Below are 19925 nucleotides of genomic sequence, written 5' to 3'. Positions count from 1 at the left end.
TATTTTTGCAAATTTTCATTTTTTCAGCAATCTGTAGTAGTTTTTGCCTCCCCTCACCTTTTGACCCACTGGCAAAGAAACGAAAGGTATTTTTTAAAAAATGTTTAAAAGAATTCAGGTATCATTTCTCAGTCTTTTGGCTAAGGTCAAGTGAAAGAATTCAGGAATTCAGTAAGTAATTACTGCCTAGCTTGTTTTTTAAGAAATACATTTTGGGGCACCTGAGTGGCTCAGTCAGTTAAACATCTGACCTCAGCTCAGGTCATAATCTCACGGTTCGAGCCCTGCGTCAGGCTCTGTGCTGACAGCTCAGAGCCTGGAGCCTGCTTCGGATTCTGTTTCTCCCTCTCTCTCTCTCTCTGCCCCTCCCCTGTTCATGCTCTGTCTCTCTGTCTCTCAAAAATAATAAATAAACATTAAAAATTTTTTAATTAAATAAACAATATTAATATAATATTACTATAACTACCATGGAATTTCAGTGACCTTTTCTTTATGTGCAAAGTACTGTGCTAAGCATTGCGGAGGGCACCACATTTTAAAACTGTCTTAAACCTCAAGAATTAACACTCCCAGTTAAAATTTTCAAAGTCACAGGCATGGAAAGTTAATAAGCAATGCAGGGTAATAAGTACCAAGATCTGAGTGAATGGTATACACAGTGCAAGAGGTCAGAAGAGATAAATTTATGTCCAGGAGGGCTGATAAGAGAGAATATTAGGAAAGAAGGTTCAAACTGGAATCTGATGGTAGGTACAGTTTGTGGAAAAGACAGGAAAGGTCTTTCTCACTGTACTGTTTGGCATGTCAAAAGCTAGAGGGACTTGGTTGGATTTGCCGGGATTAGCACAGTAGGTGTTAGTGAAGTAACAGAAATTGACAGAAGATAAGATGGGAAAACTGATCAGGTTAAAAATTATGTACAGAGAGCCTTGAATGACATAGTGAACTTACCATTTCAGTTCTCCATGGTTTTACAATATGGACAGTAAGGAGGACTAAACCTACTTTTTGACAATATTACAGTTGAAAGTCGCTTATTTGGCAGGTCAGAAGTGAGATTAAATTTATAAATGTATTTCAAAGTCCCATGCTATATAAAATAGCAAATTACTGCATGATAAATGAGGAAGGAAAAAAAACTCAGTATACAGAGAGTATGTGAATAGCTGTTCTAAATACAAGAAGTCCCAGAAATAAAAGACTAAACCTTTTCTCTGTCACTAATTTGAAAGCTTTCATCTAAATTGGCAGAGCTTCTTAGGAGGCAGAACAATTTGCAAAGGCCCTGTGGAGATGTAAATAGGACTACATAATTCTCCTCTGTCCTGTCTTAACCTTTGACCAACCCTTCTTGTATGATGCAAAATTCATCAGATTCTTTGTTCCGTTGTAGATAAACTCTTCTGTTTTGTGACAAAGAAATAATCTTACAAGAAGAGACACAATACGGAATTACTTTGCACAGGGTTTTTGCTGTAGCTATTTCAAATGAACTCTTATACTAAGAAGCTACCATAGTGAGCTCCATTTTTCCACCAGACACCTATACACAATGGTTTGGCTACCAGAACTCTAATTCAACCAGAACGTATTGAAGACAGTAGTATAGTGAAGTAGGTAAGTACACACGCTTTGAAATCAGAAAGCCCAAATTCAAACCCCAATTCTGTCACATCTAAATGTGTGACTTTGTTCAAAGTTACTTCGAGTAACTTCTATAAGCTTTAAGCCTCAGTCTTTCTTATCTGCAAATAGGGATGACAATTGTATCTACTCTGTATATGGTTATGAGCATTAAATTAAATAATATATATGAAGTTTATTGATAGACCCAAATGTCATCAATACGCATTAGCTATATTATTTTCATTATTCTTGCCTCAGCCCCAAGCTCCCAAAATTGCTTATTACCTACAATGCCGTGCTCTTGAATCCCACAGCATAAGTCATGAAGCTAGTCCATAAAAAACAAAGCAGCAGCCAGTATGTTGCCTTTAAAGCAAGTCTTTAAAACAAGGGATGCAGCAAAGCAAGAGTCTGGGGGCTTTCCCAGTGCAACTGGTCTACCTACATGTTTATTTCCACAGCAAGTCCCAGAGGCAGGTCATTAGACCTTCAGCAGACATTTAATTAAGCACCCACTATGTTCTAGTCCTTGAAAAAAAGATTAACCCAAATCTTATTCCAAAGATTAAAGATCCAAAGAACAGTGAAAGAGCTTCTGATGTTAACAAACTCACAGACTAGCTGTGGAAACAAGGACCTAATTATGTTATCATACAATGTAATGTAAACTCCAGGGACAAGGGTACTGTGTTCACCGCTCCATCCCCAGCACTTACAAAGGTGCCTGGCACATAGTAGGCACTCCGTAAATATTTATGAAGCGAATGAAAGAGTAGTGGATATTTTTAATAAAAGTATACACAGGGCACTCTGAAAGCATGACATAGAGAAGGTAGAAGTGAGGAGGAAAGGGGAAGACTTCTTAGATTATAGTAGAAATTCAGATAAAGCAGAGAATCATAAAAGTCATATATAAATATATTTTAACTTGGAACATGAACATCTATTCGTTTTTCAGCCTTTTGATACAGGCTCAGTTTTTTTCTTTGAATAAAAGTTCCATGAAGTGGAGTTTATTGACTCTTTTTTTTTTAAGTGTATTTATTTATTTTGAGAGAGAGAGAACACAAGCAGAGGAGGGGCAGAGAAAGAGAGAATCCCAAGCAGGCTCCGTGCTGTCAGCACCGAGCCCCATGTGGAGCTCCATCTCCTAACCCTGCGATCATGATCAGAGCCAAAATCGAGAGCCAGACACTTAACCGACCGAGCTACCCAAGCACCCCGTAGTGACTCTTCCTTACATGAGTTACCAATAATCCCTTACTTGCGATTTCTAGTTAATGTTTCTTGAGGTGAAGCAGGAAGTTGAAGATAATTTGTGAAACAATCACAGGGCTATTTCTTGATTCTTAAGATTCTCCTCAACCCTTTGTAGTAGCTTTAGACCACTTCTTTCTGAAGTCTTACCAAAGCATTTGATGCAGTTGTGTAGAAACAACTCTCTGGCTTTCCTCACTCATATTTCATCAGTTTGCGTCATATGGTTTTGAATCCTGTCACCTCAAGCGCAGCTGGCAGACACAGGTCTGGCAGCAGACACAGCTCTCCCGGCAGGAGCAGGAGCCCATGGGGACACCCCTGAGAACTAGCATCCACGAGCTCCGGGTGTGTGTGGACAGCAGTCAGTGCAGCTAACACAGGGGAGGAGAATGTCAGTTAGCCCAGTTAGCCTCTTCATTGAAGATGCATGAGAAAGAGTTTCTAGAATATTGGAAGAGTCGATCTTCCTTAAAGGAATGAGCAGGGAGGATCAAGGACATACAGACAGAGAGAATAACACATACAAATAACACAACACTTGATAAGATGAAAATCTGATCATGTTCTTTCCCGACTTGGAAGTCTCATACAAAGGCATAGAGGCATGAGCAAACCTGGCCTTCTGGCATAATTTTAAATAATTTTTATTACCAGAGCTCAGGCTGTCCACGGAAAATAGCAGAAGGTAAGACTGGGAAGGCAGGCAGGGACAGAGGAGGGAGGGAGCTCTCATGCTGGTCTTCATACATGTCACCTAATTTTAAATGACTGCTTTTTGGCAGGTGTGACCTTTGCATTTCCTACATTTCCACTGCTCTCCAACTTACCTATGTTATGTACCTGGCCTTTGAAAGCACCTGTTTTTGCCATCATGGCTTAGAGGTTGGGTTTTCTCAGAGCCTTCCAAGTCGGGAAAGGACCTGATCAGATTTTCATCTTATTAAGACAATTCAGACAGATCTGGGGGAGGGGGAGTGAGAACAGACATAACCAGTTGGAAGGCAATTATGGAAGTCAAGTTGAGAAGTGACGATAAGTAAGTTCAAGGCAATGCCTGTAGGAATAAAGAGAAAGAAATGGATTTCAGAGAGATTCTTAAGCTTGTTGGATACACTGAGTGGAGAATAGGGAAGAATCTGGGATGACACACAGATTTTTATCACCTTTGAAAAAAATAGTGACATCATTCTCAGAGGTAGGAACTAGCAGAGGAAAGGCAAGGTGATGAATTGGAGTGTCTGTGAGATAACCAGGTGGGGGAGCGAAGCAGACAGTCAGAAGTGATGTGTTCAGAGTTTGTGTAAAGAGGGCCACAGATGAAGATTTAGGAATCATCCATTCCGCATGTAGATGAGACCCCTGTGGAGAGAGCTCAGAAAGAAATGGGACATTGGAGAACACTTGCATTTGAGCAGAATGTCTAAATATGAGGCATGTCAGGGAGACTGATGGGGGGATGGGGAGAAGCAGGGAGGCAAGGTGGGATGCAAACGTGGGGATACTCAAGACAGAGAAAAGGGTCAACAATAGCAAATGCAGAAAAGAACACTTAGGATTATGATGGAAGACATCCCTTTAGAGTTCATCACTAAAAGATCTTTATGTGATTAAATAAGAGTCCTTATTACTATGTGATTAAATCAGATTCCAGGAGCTGCTGATTAATGGGAAGTAGAGAAATGGAGACAATTATTTTAAGCAATCTTTCAACTTCTCTGTGAAGCGGGTGGGCTACAGAGAATCGTTTCAGGTGAGACATACTTAGAGGGTTTGTCTTGAACTAAATGGAAGGCACCAGAAGAGAGAAAAGGGCTTGAAAAAGGAGAGGAGGAAGAGATGACCTCTAGAGCACAGGCAGTTGGAGAGTGGATATCTCCTCTGAAGGAGAAGGGAAGAATCGATAATGGACAAACCGATCTGTAGCTGAGGAGGAAGCCAGTAGAGCTTGCATCTGGTGGCCTCTGGTAAAATAGAAGACACATTTATCTGCTGAGAGCAGCGCGGAGGGCAGGGGCAGGTGGGAGATTTGAACAGGACAGGAGAGATGAAACAGTTGTGAGGATTGAGTGAGGAAAGTAGTTGTGGACACCAATCAGGATTCTTGGTGTCCTTGTGGACTCGGCTGACTCAGGAAGCCACAAGGTCATAGGGGAGCGTGCTGTGAATGATTTTTCTCTGGCAGATCTCCAAGGCCTGACAGGAGGGCAGAGAACAATGATTGGCTGGTCCAGGTTTGGATGTTTGCAGACCATTTGCGACAAAAGACCAAGAGAGGGAGCATGAGAAGAAGGGTTGCTCATATGACGAGCCACGAGATCCTGGCTGGATCTGGAAAGAAGTAAAACCAGGAGATAGTTGGTGGGCTGGAAGGGTAGAGTAGCTCCTCAGTCACAACGTGTCCACAAGCAAGTTTCGTCCTCAAGTTGGCAGGCCTAAAGGATGAGGGGACGTTAACGGGCACTCCCTGAGGTTATTTGCACAGATGACAAAAGCTATGACCATCACTTCTTTCTAGACCATTCTAGGCCAGGATTCTCCAAAGAGCCTAACAGAAAAGAGTTCATCTGCATGTTTATCAAGGATGAAACTTGGTGGAGCTGGAATGTGTTCTTTTTAGAGGTTTTATCTACAGGCTCATTTTTAGATGAAGAAATTGACATTTACAGAGATTCCGTGATGTGTCCATGTTTACACGGGTAATTAGCCTCTAGGATCAGAACTCAGCTCTCCTGATCATGCCACCTCACTCTTCCACACACATGGCCTCTGTCTTGAAATTCAAAACCTACCAAAACTTGATGCTTTGTTTCCTCTGGATCAGCAGGTTAATCCTGCACCAAGAAATTAAATAAGGGCGTGTTGGAAACCCTAGAAAACTGCACAAGATTGTTGACCATGGTCAACTGGTTTTTCTTTCTGTAATTCACCTGGTGGCCTGTTTCATTTCTCTCCTGCATTAACCCCTTAACTCACTTCTTCCCCTCAATTACTGATGTATTAAACCAATAGAGAAAACCTCCAGTGGGACGCAAAGTATACCTCAAAGGACAGTGCTCGATGGTGTGTACACAGTAGTACGAAGTTTGCAGAGAATTAAACTCCTTCATCCAATTTTAAGATCAGCTTCCAATGTGTTTGTGAAGGTGAAAAAATGAAATATTTCCCTCTGCTTCTTGCCACTGCAATCCTTCTGCTTTTAGCACCCAGAAAAATGCTGCTCCTCTTAAAATACCCCACTAACTTTTTTTTTCTTTTTTAGTGATGGAGTTTTTGTGGGAGATTTCAGTGATCAGTGTTGAAAAGTAATCACTAAACTGAGAAAACAATGCTCAAATCTATACAAACGAATTGGTCTGGATTTGTGTCAGTCTACTTTAGGGTTCTGAGAAGGGTCCTGTGCATTGAGTCTGGGAATCTCTTTCTTCCCTGCACAGAACTGTCAAGTATCCACCAGGCTACTGAGGCATGGAAACTTTATGAAATACTAACCAGCACTTTCTCCCACTCGAAGGTACCATGTTCTCTGCTACAAGTGGAATGAAGAACCCCCAGTGAGCCCTGACACCTGTGCCACCATTTTGGAAAAAGCTGGTCTGGATAACTGGGCTCTTGGAAAAACAAAAGTAATGTTTGCATGTAATTTTCAAGGACAAATAATAATTGTAAATGTGTTGGATTTACTGAAAATTATAACATTTTCCAGTGCTTGAAAATATTATGGCTTTTTTATGTTACAGAAGCTCTAGCTTAAACTAGGGAATTAAGTTGACAAATTCATAAAGGTTTTCTTCTTCAGCAGAATTAAACACTTTGTTGTCATAAAGGTTTCTTTTAAGAAATTCAAGAAAAGTTTCTCTTGAAGATTTATCCAAAAAAAAAAGATGAAATTTAGAGTGAGTACATTTCATTTCAAGTAGTATTAGAAACATACTGAGATATATTCTCTTTTTTATCACCACAAATATAGTCTATAAATATTCAGAATGTGTTAATATATATTAATATCATATAATATATACAGAATATATTCTGTAGAAAATCATAATGATCTGAACAGGATCCTAATATTTTTTTCCTAATTCTCAAATCTGCTTCTGTTATAAACTTCAAATTTATCTGGAGCAAAATATTCACCATTGTTAGTAGACTTGCTATAAGTGTTTGGCTATCACTGTGTTTATGTATTAGACTTGAGACCGGAGAGATTTTAGCTTATTTAATCACTTAGAGAATGAAGAAAAAAAATCATAACAGATTTTGCGTATGGAAGTAAGATAGGTGGCTGCTTGGAGAAAGGATGCATTAGGCTCCTCAGATAGCCTCAAAGCATTACAAAATGGGGATAAGGAAATAAAGAGGGTACCAGGCCTGAGGGGTACACTGAATATATCATTGGGGGGAGGATTGAGAAAAGAGTCAATCTAAAGAAAAGTCCTCAGAGACTGACCCTTCAAGAATAACCACTGTCGGGGCGCCTGGGTGGCGCAGTCGGTTAAGCGTCCGACTTCAGCCAGGTCAGGATCTCGCGGTCCGTGAGTTCGAGCCCCGCGTCAGGCTCTGGGCTGATGGCTCGGAGCCTGGAGCCTGTTTCCGATTCTGTGTCTCCCTCTCTCTCTGCCCCTCCCCCGTTCATGCTCTGTCTCTCTCTGTCCCAAAAATAAATAAAAACGTGGAAAAAAAAATATTTAAAAAAAAATAAAAAAAAAGAATAACCACTGTCGGCCATATTGACTGAAACAAACGTCCACATTAGTCGTCTCTAGGGGTGGAAGATATGGGAGAGAATTTTCATGTTTACAAAAGAAGCTACTCCTTAACAATTTAAGGGATTTTAAAAAATATTTATCTTAGACCGAGTGTCTTACATATTCAGTAACCCATATTTACTTCAGTAGTTAGCAAGGCGAAATTCTGAGCACTAAAAAAGATGTGTATCTTATTTATACCATGTTCTTTTAGATGATCACAAAGATGAATTTTGTCAGGCTGAAATCTCACGATTTATGGTCTGAAACACATGCCTAACTTCAAATGGAGTTTTAACTCGTAAAAAGGGCCTTTTGCAGTTCCAGTCCTACATGGTATTTAAGTAGCATTTTAAAGCTGTTTGTATTTTTCCACTTCACCTTTTCCAACTCATTAAGATGAATAAAAGTATTCAATACAGAAACATTTCTAATGCTGCACAAAAAAAAAAGTAATAAAAAAGATGACCTTTTTGAACAGACTGAATTTTAAATGAATTGTCAACAGTAGAATGGATTAAATAAATTAGCGTCCAGAGTCCCATAGAAATTAAAACTAAATTCCGTCAAACCCTGTAATGCTAACCTGCCTGTGGTGCCAAGCTTTCAAGTCATGGAGCTGCAAAGAGGGTTCTACTTTCAGTGTTACCAGTTCTTATGACTCAGCTGTTAAATTTGAATTTAAGTGACTTTCTTGGTGGATTCAATAAACTTTCTTTTAGGTGACTTTTATTAGTAAATGTATCCATGAAAAGAAAAAAAACATCTTCCTATTTCCTGGCGGAGGTTGAAAACTCTTAAATGAGAATAACTCCAGGCCTGCAGGCCCCTCCGTTTCTTCAATTCATTTCGATTTTAGAATGATCGAAAGTCAGTCCTCCTTTCTCCGTGGGGGCCACTGAGTCTAGCAGGAATGTTGTTCTGTCTGGGGCCATCTCTCTGCCTCAGTCCCTCCACTGACAACATGAGAGGCCCTGAAGGACGGTGCCCTGCCTTATTTACCTTTGTATCCTCAGCAGATGAGTACATACAGCAGGTGTCAATAAACATTTGATGAGTGAATTGCTATAGCTGTAAGTGTCCTCTATCTTACAGCTAGAGTTGTAAGACTTTTTAATTTGAAAAATACAGTTGTCTTTGTGAAAACATAAAAATCTAGCTTTGTTCACAGTAGATGTTGCTAAAACTTTGATACAAGAGCTGACCATCCTCCATTCTTATTGGCCCAGTCAACAAAACCTAGTTAACTGGCTGCAAATAACAGAATGATTGCTAAACAATATTTGTTCTCAAAGAGAAGTTTTCTTCAAGAATAAAAATGTAAAATGTAGCAAAATCCAGGCCAAACAAGCAGAAGATAGTGATTTCCAAAATCTGAAAAAGATTTAGAATATAATCTGTTCTTCATAGCGTATGACTATTTCGCATTGGTGTGCCCTAGTTTTATCTGTATTTTATTTTCACTCTTTTAAGGTGTTCCTTAAATATTATCATGTGGAACAGTTAAATTTAATGCGAAAGGAAGCCATTGACAAGCTTATTTTGATTCAAGCCTGTGTCAGAGGATTCTTGGATTCAAGGAGGTACCAAAAAATACAGGAGAAAAGAAAAGAGAGTGCTATAATAATACAGTCAGGTAATCACTCAGATGGTCTCACCGTGTAACAAAACTTAACGTTATGTTCAGATATGGACATCTAATCTTATATTCAAACCCCCATTCTTATGTAGCTTTTGTATTTAATTCCAGACTCGGTTACGTTGATGCTTTGTCTATACTAAATCTAAATCTGATTGCTTTAGTGATTGACACTTTTAATATTTGAATGTTTTGTTTTAAATAAAATAATTTAATTTTTAAATTTTCTGTCAAGCATCAATGAAATACGATTGACCTCTTGTGCAAGATACAAGTGATTAAATTAGTTACAGATCTCAGGAATCATATTATTATAATCCATTGGACAATAACACTTTTCCTACTTTATTCCAAAGGTTACACTTGCCACAATGTTTGACCACTTGATTAAATCTCATTATGTTAAAGGGCATCCGTTTCTATTAACTGTAGGTAAATAATATTTATAATAATACTTTACACATTTTTATTAAAATGTATCAATAGACTTTAGATTTCACTTTCCATTTTTCAATAAGAAACTAAATTTAGAACCTGGTATGGTTCAGTAAAGCATCTTCCACAACGTGTTGAGTGGACTTCCATAGTAAAAACTGTATTCTCCCGTGTAACCTGATATGCACACATACTACATGCAATGCACTCTGATATTTTCTGTTCTGGCTTATTCCACTTCATTTTTAGATGCTAGATTTGGCCCACTAATCCATTTTATGATCCACTATGATCTGCAGCCTGCCTTCTGAGGAGCACTGACATGGACAGAATAGCTGACTAACATTTGAGAGATTCCTGTTCCAGTCTCGGGTCTGTCAAATCGTAAGGGCTCATCTCTTTGGGGATTTTAAAGCCCTTAACTTCTCCCTGCAGCATCAAAATGCAAATCCCTAAAATTTGGGATCAGATTCTTTATCCACAGTTTCACAATTTATAAAACACTGAAGAAACGGTTTTTCACAACTCATCTGGCAGTGAAACATGACCTAATATTTATAGTCCTTCATCACTCCTAGTAAAAATATTGGTTTTCTGGAGAAATATTTGTATTTTTGATTATGGAATGCTGCCCTGACATGGGGAATGTTATAGGATATATGTTATTTGCTCTGAATTACCTTTATAAAATAAAAAAGTTTAAAGCTGAATTCTGAAATCTATCTGGTTCCAAGGATAATTGGCCAAAAAGTCCAAAACATATTCTTAAATAATAGGGGCTTTCTCCTGTAAATAGCTGACGTAATTATTAGCAGATTTAAGCAAATGAATACAGTTTGTCTTTTTCAACAACTTAGCTAATCTCTTTCATTTTAGTTTCATCCCAGTACTGTCCTTAATGCAAAAGGCACTTTAATTATTTTCTTGCTATAGAAGAATCTTGTTAATGAACAATATTTTTTATGAACCTGTCCTATTTGGGCTCTTTAATTTCATTTTCCTGACATTGTCAAAAAAAATTTGTTTCTATTCACTTAAGTAATGGCTTTTTCTTTATTCTGATTAATGCTACTCTGGACCTTGTATGTTTCAGCTGCAAGAGGACATCTAGTCAGGAAACAAAGGAAAGAAATTGTTAACACAAAAAACACAGCAGTAACAACTATTCAGACTCATGATCAGCAATTTGACTACAAGAAAAACTTTGAAAATAAAAGGTATATTGATGTTCATTTTTATACCATTTTGACATTACACATTTTTCAAATCTGTAAAGTCAAAATAAAGTTCACAGTCTTTCTTGTACCTAATCAGGCTCCTAATACCAGTTTATTAAATGTCAGTGAACACCCAGTGGCCACTCTTGTGTTCTTTATCCTATTTGGGAGTTCACTGGCATTTCACACTGATGACCACACTTTCCTTCCATAGTTTTTTTTCTTCCTAGGCTTCTGCTGGATTGCACTCTGCATTTCTGCTCCTAATTCTGAGTATCCTTTGCTAATTCCTCCTCCCGTCCCCATATTTAAATCCTCCTCCACATCTGAATATCATCTCTGGGCTTTCTCATTCATTCCCATGGTGTTAATAATCAGTATACTGTAACTCCTAAGCCAGAATCCAATCTTCAAAGCATGACACTTTGCCCTTTCTTCTCTCGAGCCTCCATATCTATATTTCTAAGTGCTTATTAGCAGATCCACCTGAATGCATTTATACATAAAGCTGTATGGTAAGCTGTGAAGACATGTAGATAGATGAGACAAAATCCTGATCCTCAAATTACCCATAGAAACATGGGAAGGAAATATAACCAATAAATATGTGATTTTAATAACACAAGTTAACTCTGCTATAAAAATATGCAAATTGTGCAGTAGGGCATGGAAGATCTTGGTAGGGATTAGGGGAAGAGAAAGTATATAGATTTTGCCTCAGTGGTAAAGCTTGAATTGATCAAAAGAAGAAAGAGTGGTCTCCAGGGAAATGAAGATCATTCCAGCCCCAATCCCAGTACGCTTGTCCTTTTTTTAAATCTATTGGTATTCAGTTGACCTATAACACTGTGTCACTTTCAGGTGTACAACATGAGGATTTGGTATACATATATATTGTGAAATAATTACCACAGTGAAGTTAGTTAACACATTTATCACCTCAATAATTACAACTCTGTGTGTGTATGTGTGTGGTGACAACATTTAAGAACACCTGTCTTAGCAACTCTTGAGTCTATAATACAGTACTGTTAACAATCACCATGCTGTATATTAGATCCCAAGAACTTATTCATCTTTTTAAAAATTTAAGTTTTATTGATGTGTAATTAACATACAAAATTATAAGATATTTGAAGTGTGCATCATGATGATCTGATATGCATCTGCATTGTGGAAAGATTCCCCCATCTAATTCATTACCACGTCCATCACCTTACATAGTTCCTTTTTGTGCTTTTTTGGTGAGAACATTGAAATTCTACTCCTTTAGCAAAATTCAGTTATACAAAACCATGTGTAGTCCCATGTTTTATATGAGATCCTCAGACCTACCTATTCCTCTAATGGCTGGAAGGCTGTATCCTTTTTCCAGCGTCTCCCTCCTATTTCTTCTACCTCCCCCTCAAAACTACAGCTGTCCGTTTGTGTGGGTTTGACTTTTTCTTTTCTTTTTCAGATTCCACACATAAGTGATACTATGCAGTATTTGTTTTCCTCGGTCTGATTTCTTGTGTCCATGTTGTCACAAATGGCAGGATTTCTTCTCTCTTGTGGCTGAATGATACTCCATTGAATATGTATACCATATCTTCTTTATCCATTCATCCTTTAATGGTCACTTAGGTTATTTCTGTGTCTTGACTGTTGCGAATGATACTGCAATGAACATTGAAGTGCAGATAGCTCTTTGAGATCATTGCTTTGTTTTTTGATTGGGGGGGGGAGGGGGATGTACAACCAGAAGTAGGATTGCTGGATCATATGGTAGTGCTATTTTTAGTTTTTTGAGGAACCTCCATATCATTTTCCAAACTGGCAGCAATTTACATTCCCACCAACACAGCATTCTCAGTACATAAGGATTCTCTTTTCTTCACATCTTCACCAATGCTTGTTTTCTCTTGTCTTTTGTGATGATAGCCATTCTAACAGGTGTGAAGTGATACCTCATCATGGTTTGGATTTGCATTTCCAAATGTTGAGGCCCTTTTCATGTACCTGTTAGTCATTTTTTCATCTCCTTTAAAAATGCTTGTTCACATCCTCTGCCCATTTTTAAGTCAGGTTGTTCATTGTTTTGCTATTAAGTAGTATGAGTTCTTCATATATTTTTGGATATTAACCCTTTGTCACATCTGTGGGTTGCAAATATTTTCTCCCATTGCGTAGGTTGCCTTTTCATTTTATTGATGGTTTCTTTTGCTGTACAGAAGCTTTTTCATTTTATGTAGTCGCACTAGTTTATTTTTGCTTTTGTTGCTTTTGCTTTCAGTATCAAATCCAAAAAACAAAAAAACAAAAACAAAAATATTGCCAAACCAAAGTCAAGGAGCTTGCCACCTATATTTTCTCCTCAGAGTTTTATGATTTCAGGTCTTATTTCCAAGTCTTTAAATTCATTTTCAGTTGATTTTTGTATATAGTGTAAGATAGGAATCCGGTTTAATTATTTTGCATGTGTCTGTCTAATTTTCCCAAAACCATTTATTGAAGAGACTATTCCACCCCCATTGTGTATTCTTGGTTCTCCTGTCCTGAATTAATTGGCCATAAATGTGTGTGTTTATTTTGGGCTCTCTATTCTGTTCCATTGATCTGTGAGTTTGTTTTTATGCCGATTCCACTCTGTTTTGATTACTATAGCTCTGTGGTAGTTTGCTTATCTTTTTCTCATTAATTATACTTTGATTAGTATAGGCATTCTCTGGGGGTGTTATGAAGGTATTCAAAATACTAGCATAGCCATTCCTTAAAATGATGGGTTCTTGGTATCCTGCCTCCTTCTCTGGTCCCTTGCAAAATAACAGAGATTCTATTATGCCTCCTGTATAAACCTGAAGATGCTGTTATAGGCCTAGGAAGTGGCCAGTGGAATTAGATAAATTGAATTCCAGTAACTTTTTCCAAGTTTGACTCCAAGACAAATCCTTCTGTATGAACATATTGCAAAGGACCAAAAATTTCCCATGGATTTCCTAAGCGAAAATGGAAAGTTTTGAAAACTCCCCAAGTAGCATGTCAGGGTATCAGGTCATGACTTTTTCACTGTACTGTAACACACTTTTCATGGCCATATTGCTCTTGTGAGGGTTTTGTCCTCACCAAAAGAAAAAAAAAGTGAAAAAGAAGCTTATGTGGCTTAAAAAAAAAAAAAACTAGAGAAAATGTTATCTTTAAGGAAAATCATTTTGGGAGGATATTGGTAAAGTAACAACTGTGAAATTTTGGTCAACATATTGTATGATCATGAACCGTAGCAAGGACACTGCTTCCCTTTAATTTTGTAACATATTTACTGTGATCACCAGAGCTCGAGGGAGCTTATTAAATACAGCACATTAGCCTAGTGAACATACCCTGCTTACTAGTCTCAAATTTTGATATATTTTCCACAACCTCTCCTCACCGTAGGTACTTTCTTTAGAAAAAGACATGTTTTGAAGTGATTAAATTCCTAGGGTTTTGATGCCTCATTAAGTGAAAATATGCTAGGATAGTTCTCATTCTAAATTGAAACTGGTTTCGTCATTATTAGAGCAGCTACCATAGTTGTTGCTAGAGAGAACATGTGGGAAACATTTGATTAACGTGACTTGAGAAGTTTTTATTTGAAGGTTTTTTTGTTTTTTGTTTTTTGGGTTTTTTTGTTTGTTTTTGTTTTTTTGCCCCTGTTACTGTTCTCCCAACACTATACAGGTAAATAAGGTCCAGTTTAATATCGTATATTCAGATGCAGTATGTTTTACACAGGGAATCTTTTGTGAAGAAACAGACAGAAAATGTGGTCCCTACTAACGAAACAGTCATTCCAGCTCCAAATAATAAAGGAAGTACATCTGCAGTGAAGACTTCTACTTTCAGAGTTGAAGGGGAAGCCATGATTGCTGTTGAAAGTAACAACAGAGGACATCAAACTCAGAAAAAAATGAATAACATGTATGGAGAAGAGGCTAAGCAGGAAGTGTATCTGGTGGGGGACCCTTGGACAGAAGGACAGCCTAAGAAGAAATACGCGAAAGACCTGGAAGAGAATAGTAAGGTAAGGAGAGTGGAGGAGAACACTGTGCTCCAGAATTACTATCAGAGGTATGCAGAGGAAAGGAATTTTGAAGAATCAAAAGTAGCATATCTAGAAAGGAAGGCCATCTCGGAAAGGCCAAGCTACCCAGGACTTTGGGTGGTGGAGAATGAGACAAAGCAACCTTCTTTAACAAAAAGTTTGGAACCCAGTCTTAGCCAAAGGTCGGTTCATCAAAATGGAGATAGCAAGGAAAAAGAAAAGAAGACATCTGTAGTTACCCAGAATGCACCAGTGTGCAGCCATCAGAGAAGCCATTTGACGCCTGGGTCGGTCAGAGAGAGGCCAGCCCAAGCCAGCATGCACGCCCAGGAGGAAGATAGAGCGGCAGTGTTCATTCAGAGCAAATACCGGGGCTACAAGAGAAAGCAGCAATTACAGGACAGGATGTCTTCTTTTCAAAGTCAAAAGGTTGTTTCAAAACCAACAGAAGTAGCAACAAATACCCATGATTTGTACTCCTATCCCAGAAAACATGAGGAATCCTGTAATATCAGGAGAAAGAATGATAGAGACTCAAAGGCAGTTTTAGAGAACCAACCATGTGATTTGGCAATCTTTTCAAAACAGGTATGTAAACAAACAGATTTATTTACTAGTAGAAATCTCTGGGAACTACACAGTAACTGAAGTAAATGTACTATTAATTAATAATTATTAATAATTGTTTCATCTCTTTTTATGAGGCTGCAACCCTCTTTAATGAATGTCTCAAAGGTTTTGCTATTCAAATAGCCATAAATTTTTAAGATGATGTGCTGTTAGAAGTAGTATAAAATACGATGGAAACCTTCTGTAGTCAAGAGACTAGTCATTGGTTTATGCAGCTTACTAAAATGTTGACATTGGACAATGCAGATTTCCTTCTCTGAGATCTTTCACTAGAGTTTAAAAAAAAAAGAAACAGAAAAAAAGTGTTATAAATCCTCTAAAATCTATGCTTTTTCTGCCCCAGATTTTAAGAAGACATAATGAGGTGTCAAAATTAGGCATGTAGCCCTACTCAGGCATACATGCAATGAAGGTAGAAATCTACATGTTACATCGTGACAATAAGAAACCGCAAAGAACAATTCCCTCTTGGAGTATATCGTGTGCCAAGAGTAGGCATGTTTTGGCTGTTTCTAGAAGGGGGCAGTTGGCTTTAGCGCTTCTCATGGGTGTGCATGGAACACTGATTACTTAGTATTATGGAGGGAGAGACCACAGGGAGCTGCTGCTGGAAATGCCAATCCCAGGTCTTGCCTTCTCTGTAGGTGTTTGATCTTAAGAGAATCACTTTATGTGTGACCTTAAGAAAATCACCTTTATTTTTCTCTTATGTAAAGTGAAGGATTTTAACTAGATGACCTCTCTCAAATGCATATTGTAAGTTAATATGCATCACCAGGGTAATCAATAGTATATACAATCATTGAAGAAATATCATTACGGGTTAGTTCAAAGAGGGATTGCCTAATACTTTTGGGTCCCCAAACTCTGCTCTTTGTCTCTGACAGTGACTGAGTCCATGCAAAAGCAAAGTAGCCACTCTTGGGCACCACTTTCATGTTATAGGTGTGGCCTAAACATCTCCAACTTGTAGCTTTTAGTAGAGATCTGCCAGCCCTTTCCTGTTCTTTTTTTTTTTTTTTTTTTTTAAAGCACATGGACAAAGAGAGTTTAATATGCACGCAGTCCTTCCTTTCCTTGGTGCATACATTTGCTTACTCTAAAGACCAAACTGGGGATTGGAAACCTGACCTGCTACGCATGAGGGACATTGAGGAGATGCAGAATTACTAAATCATCTCCATAGAGCTGGGTAATAATGCCGTGGAAGTAGATTCAGCACTCCAGGGGGACAAAGCTAGAGGTGGAAAAGCAGGAGCTCCACATACAGCCCAGCAGTACAGCGATGTCCACAGGGTCAGGATGCAGACCAGAGAGAGGCAGAGGAGCTGGATGGAAAGAGAGGAGCCAGAGGAGAGGAGCCCTGACTTGAGGCTAAGAACACCGGAAAGGAAAGGAGGGGGTTAACACAACCAAAGGCAACCAAAGGCTTCTGTGGGCTAAAAGCAGAAAGGCAATTGCTACAGAATGGTACAGACAGAAGCCAGATCTCAGGGACCCCAGGGAGAAGTGATCAGGACAGAATGCCTCATGTAGCATGACACGTTTGGCAGTTTGTAAATGGAAAATGTGAGATGCGCAAGTTGCACCAAGGAGGAGGCTTGGTCAAGTGAGGACTTTTTCGGACCTTGGGTTTTCAGACATGGTTCAAGGTAGGTTCTGGAGAAGTGCGTGAGAGTCCCGGGGACAGTCAATCAGGAATTTACCAGATCCTGGTGTACATGTGCAGCCCTCTGAATTCTTTTCCTTGATTTAATCTGACACATGACCTTCTTTTTAGATATCAAAGTTATCTGAAGAATATTTCATTCTGCAGAAAAAACTGAATGAAATGATTTTGTCACAGCAACTGAAGCCTCTTTATCTGGGTGTCTATCCTCATAAGCCAATTAATAGACGAGTTTCTTCTCAGCAGTGCCTCTCAGGTAAAAATCAGTAGTTAGAACTTCCTGAAGGGAAACATAGTGTCAGATACTCTATTTGTTTATTAGTTTCTGACCTTTATTCTATGTCAGGTTTGAGGTAACTATGTTCTAACTGTTTGGGGGAGAACCTTCTCTTCATTCCATTTCTCATGTGTAGATAAAAACTTTTCCAGAATGTTCCACACACATTCTACTTTCTCTGACTTCATTCTCCCCTCTTTTCTTTTTTCTTTTTTTTCCCCCCTTCATATACACTTTAACTAGAAGTTTTCAAATGACACCAGAAGGAAATAGACATGGAGTTTGGAGGAGTGGGCAGAATGCAGGTTTGATGAGAGGGAGCAAAAAAGTAAATATCTATTCCTTTGTCAACATCTGCAACCTTAAGTAGACTATGGGAGGTTCAAATCTCCATTCATATGACAAACCCAAATGCATTATTATATTTTTCTTCTGATCAACTGTGTCACAGTCTGCCCCCATTTCGCTAAACTGGTAGGGGATTCAAACTCAGTATTTATCAGGCCTTCCCCTCTCCAGGGCTGTGCAAAGACCCTGCGGTCTTATACATCCACCAAAGGACCAGGTAGAGCCTGAGCCTGTGGTCACTAGTTATTTGCCTACACAGTTACTGTTGGGACACCCATCTCCTCGCTGGCATCATGACCCCTTCAAGTCAGGAGCTGTGCTGTTCCCCTACCCTCAGCAGGTACCTGGAAACTGTCAAGTCGGGAGTCTCACCTGGCCCATACATGCTTCGGGTAGCCATCATTTCTGCAGCCTTATAACCTCCCCCGGAAGCAGCCACTGATGGCCCTGCTGACATCTGTCTGGGAGAATATTTATTTTCCCTGACTTTTCTTGGAGGCCTCCTGCTCTCTCACCATCCCTACCAAGACACCTGGCATCACCTCTGCAATGACTTTGGTGTTGCCAAAGACCGGAAATCCTGCTAACCTCATGCAGCTTCTGCAAAAACCCCTTAGGCAGGAAATCACTAAGATGAGCCTGACTGTTTGATATGGGAGGAAGAGAAAATATCTTCATGTTCCAGTCAGTTGTCCTGCCACATTATTTTCAAGTCTGTAGTTGTAGTGAAGCTTTGAAAACAAAAATGGCTCTCTGTATTTAAGAGTCTCTTATGGTTTACCTCCCTCTCTGTAATGTATTTTTTCTTCCCTTCCCCTATGGTCTTCTGTTAAGTTTCTCGAATTCCACATATGAGTAAAAACATGATATCTGTCTTTTTCCGACTGGCTTATTTCACTTAGCATAATACCCTCCGGTTCCATCCATGTTGTTGCAAATGGCAAGATTTAATTCTTTTTCATTGCCAAATAATATTCCATTATATGTACATATGTACGTGTCTCTGTATAGAGAGAGACACATACATACACACACACACACACACACGCCACATCTTCTTTATCCATTCATCAGTTAATAGACATTTGGGCTCTTTCCTTAACTTGGCTATTGTTGATAACACTGCTGTAAATATTGGGGTGCATGTGTCCCTACAAATCAGCACTCCTGTATCCCTTGGATAAATTCCTAGTAGTGCTATTGCTGGGTCATAGGATAATTCTAGTTTTAATTTTTTGAGGAACCTCCACACTGTTTTCCAGAGTGGCTGCACCAGTTTGTATTCCCACCAACAGTGCAAGAGGTTTCTACTTTCTCTACATCGTCTCCAACATCTGTTGTTTCCTGAGTTGTTAATTTTAGCCACTCTGACCAGTGTGAGGTGGTATCTCATTGTGGTTTTGACTTGTATTTCCCTGATGATGAGTCATGTACCTTTTTTCATGTGTTGGTTGGCCATCTGGATATCTTCTTTGGAGAAGTGTCTATTCATGTCTTCTACCCGTTTCTTCACTGGATTATTTGTTTTTCAGGTGTTAAGTTTGGTAAGTTCTTTATAGATTTTTGATACCTTAATAGACTCTTAGATACAGAGAACAAACTGAGGGTTGATGGAGGTGAGGGATTGGGGGGTGGGAGAAATGGGTGATGGGGATTGAGGAGGGCACTTGTTGGGATGAGCACTGGGTTTTGTTATGTAAGTGATGAATCACAGAAATCTACTCCTGAAGCCAAGACTACACTGTATACACTATATGTTAGTTAATGTGACAATAAATTATCCACACACAAAAAAAGTGGCTCTCTTGCCCTTTCTACCACCACTGCTCTCAGGCCCTGGCCCAGAACCTCTTGATGTTAAGAAGCAGCTTCACAAGTCAGAGCCCAGATGCCCATCAGTTTGACAGCCTCCTGTGACCCAGGCCCACATGGCCTGCTGACAGTTGGAAGCAGAGGGGAAAGGTGGGGACTTCAGCTTCCCTCTTGGTGATATGTGCTGCAGCCCTGGTAAAT

General features: G+C 39.0%; 1 protein-coding gene across 3 annotated transcripts in view; it reads left to right on the top strand.

The window, feature by feature from the left end:
- MYO3A (myosin IIIA) overlaps positions 1-19925 on the top strand; it is a 256791-nt gene that overhangs the window by 202796 nt on the left and 34070 nt on the right. For all 3 annotated transcript variants that reach the window (XM_086714701.1, XM_086714700.1, XM_086714702.1), the window contains 5 exons: positions 6401-6512; positions 9108-9270; positions 10802-10925; positions 14679-15576; positions 17399-17543. In XM_086714701.1, coding sequence (XP_086570827.1) covers positions 6401-6512; positions 9108-9270; positions 10802-10925; positions 14679-15576; positions 17399-17543 — 1442 coding nt within the window. The remainder of the gene's footprint in view (positions 1-6400; positions 6513-9107; positions 9271-10801; positions 10926-14678; positions 15577-17398; positions 17544-19925) is intronic.

This window comes from Puma concolor, chromosome B4 (assembly GCF_028749965.1).
Source record: "Puma concolor isolate L17-30 chromosome B4, mPumCon1.1.hap2, whole genome shotgun sequence".
NCBI classification, from domain to species: Eukaryota; Metazoa; Chordata; class Mammalia; order Carnivora; family Felidae; genus Puma; species Puma concolor.
The sequence above is the reverse complement of the archived record's forward strand: the minus strand, read 5'-3'. Positions and strand labels throughout refer to the sequence as shown.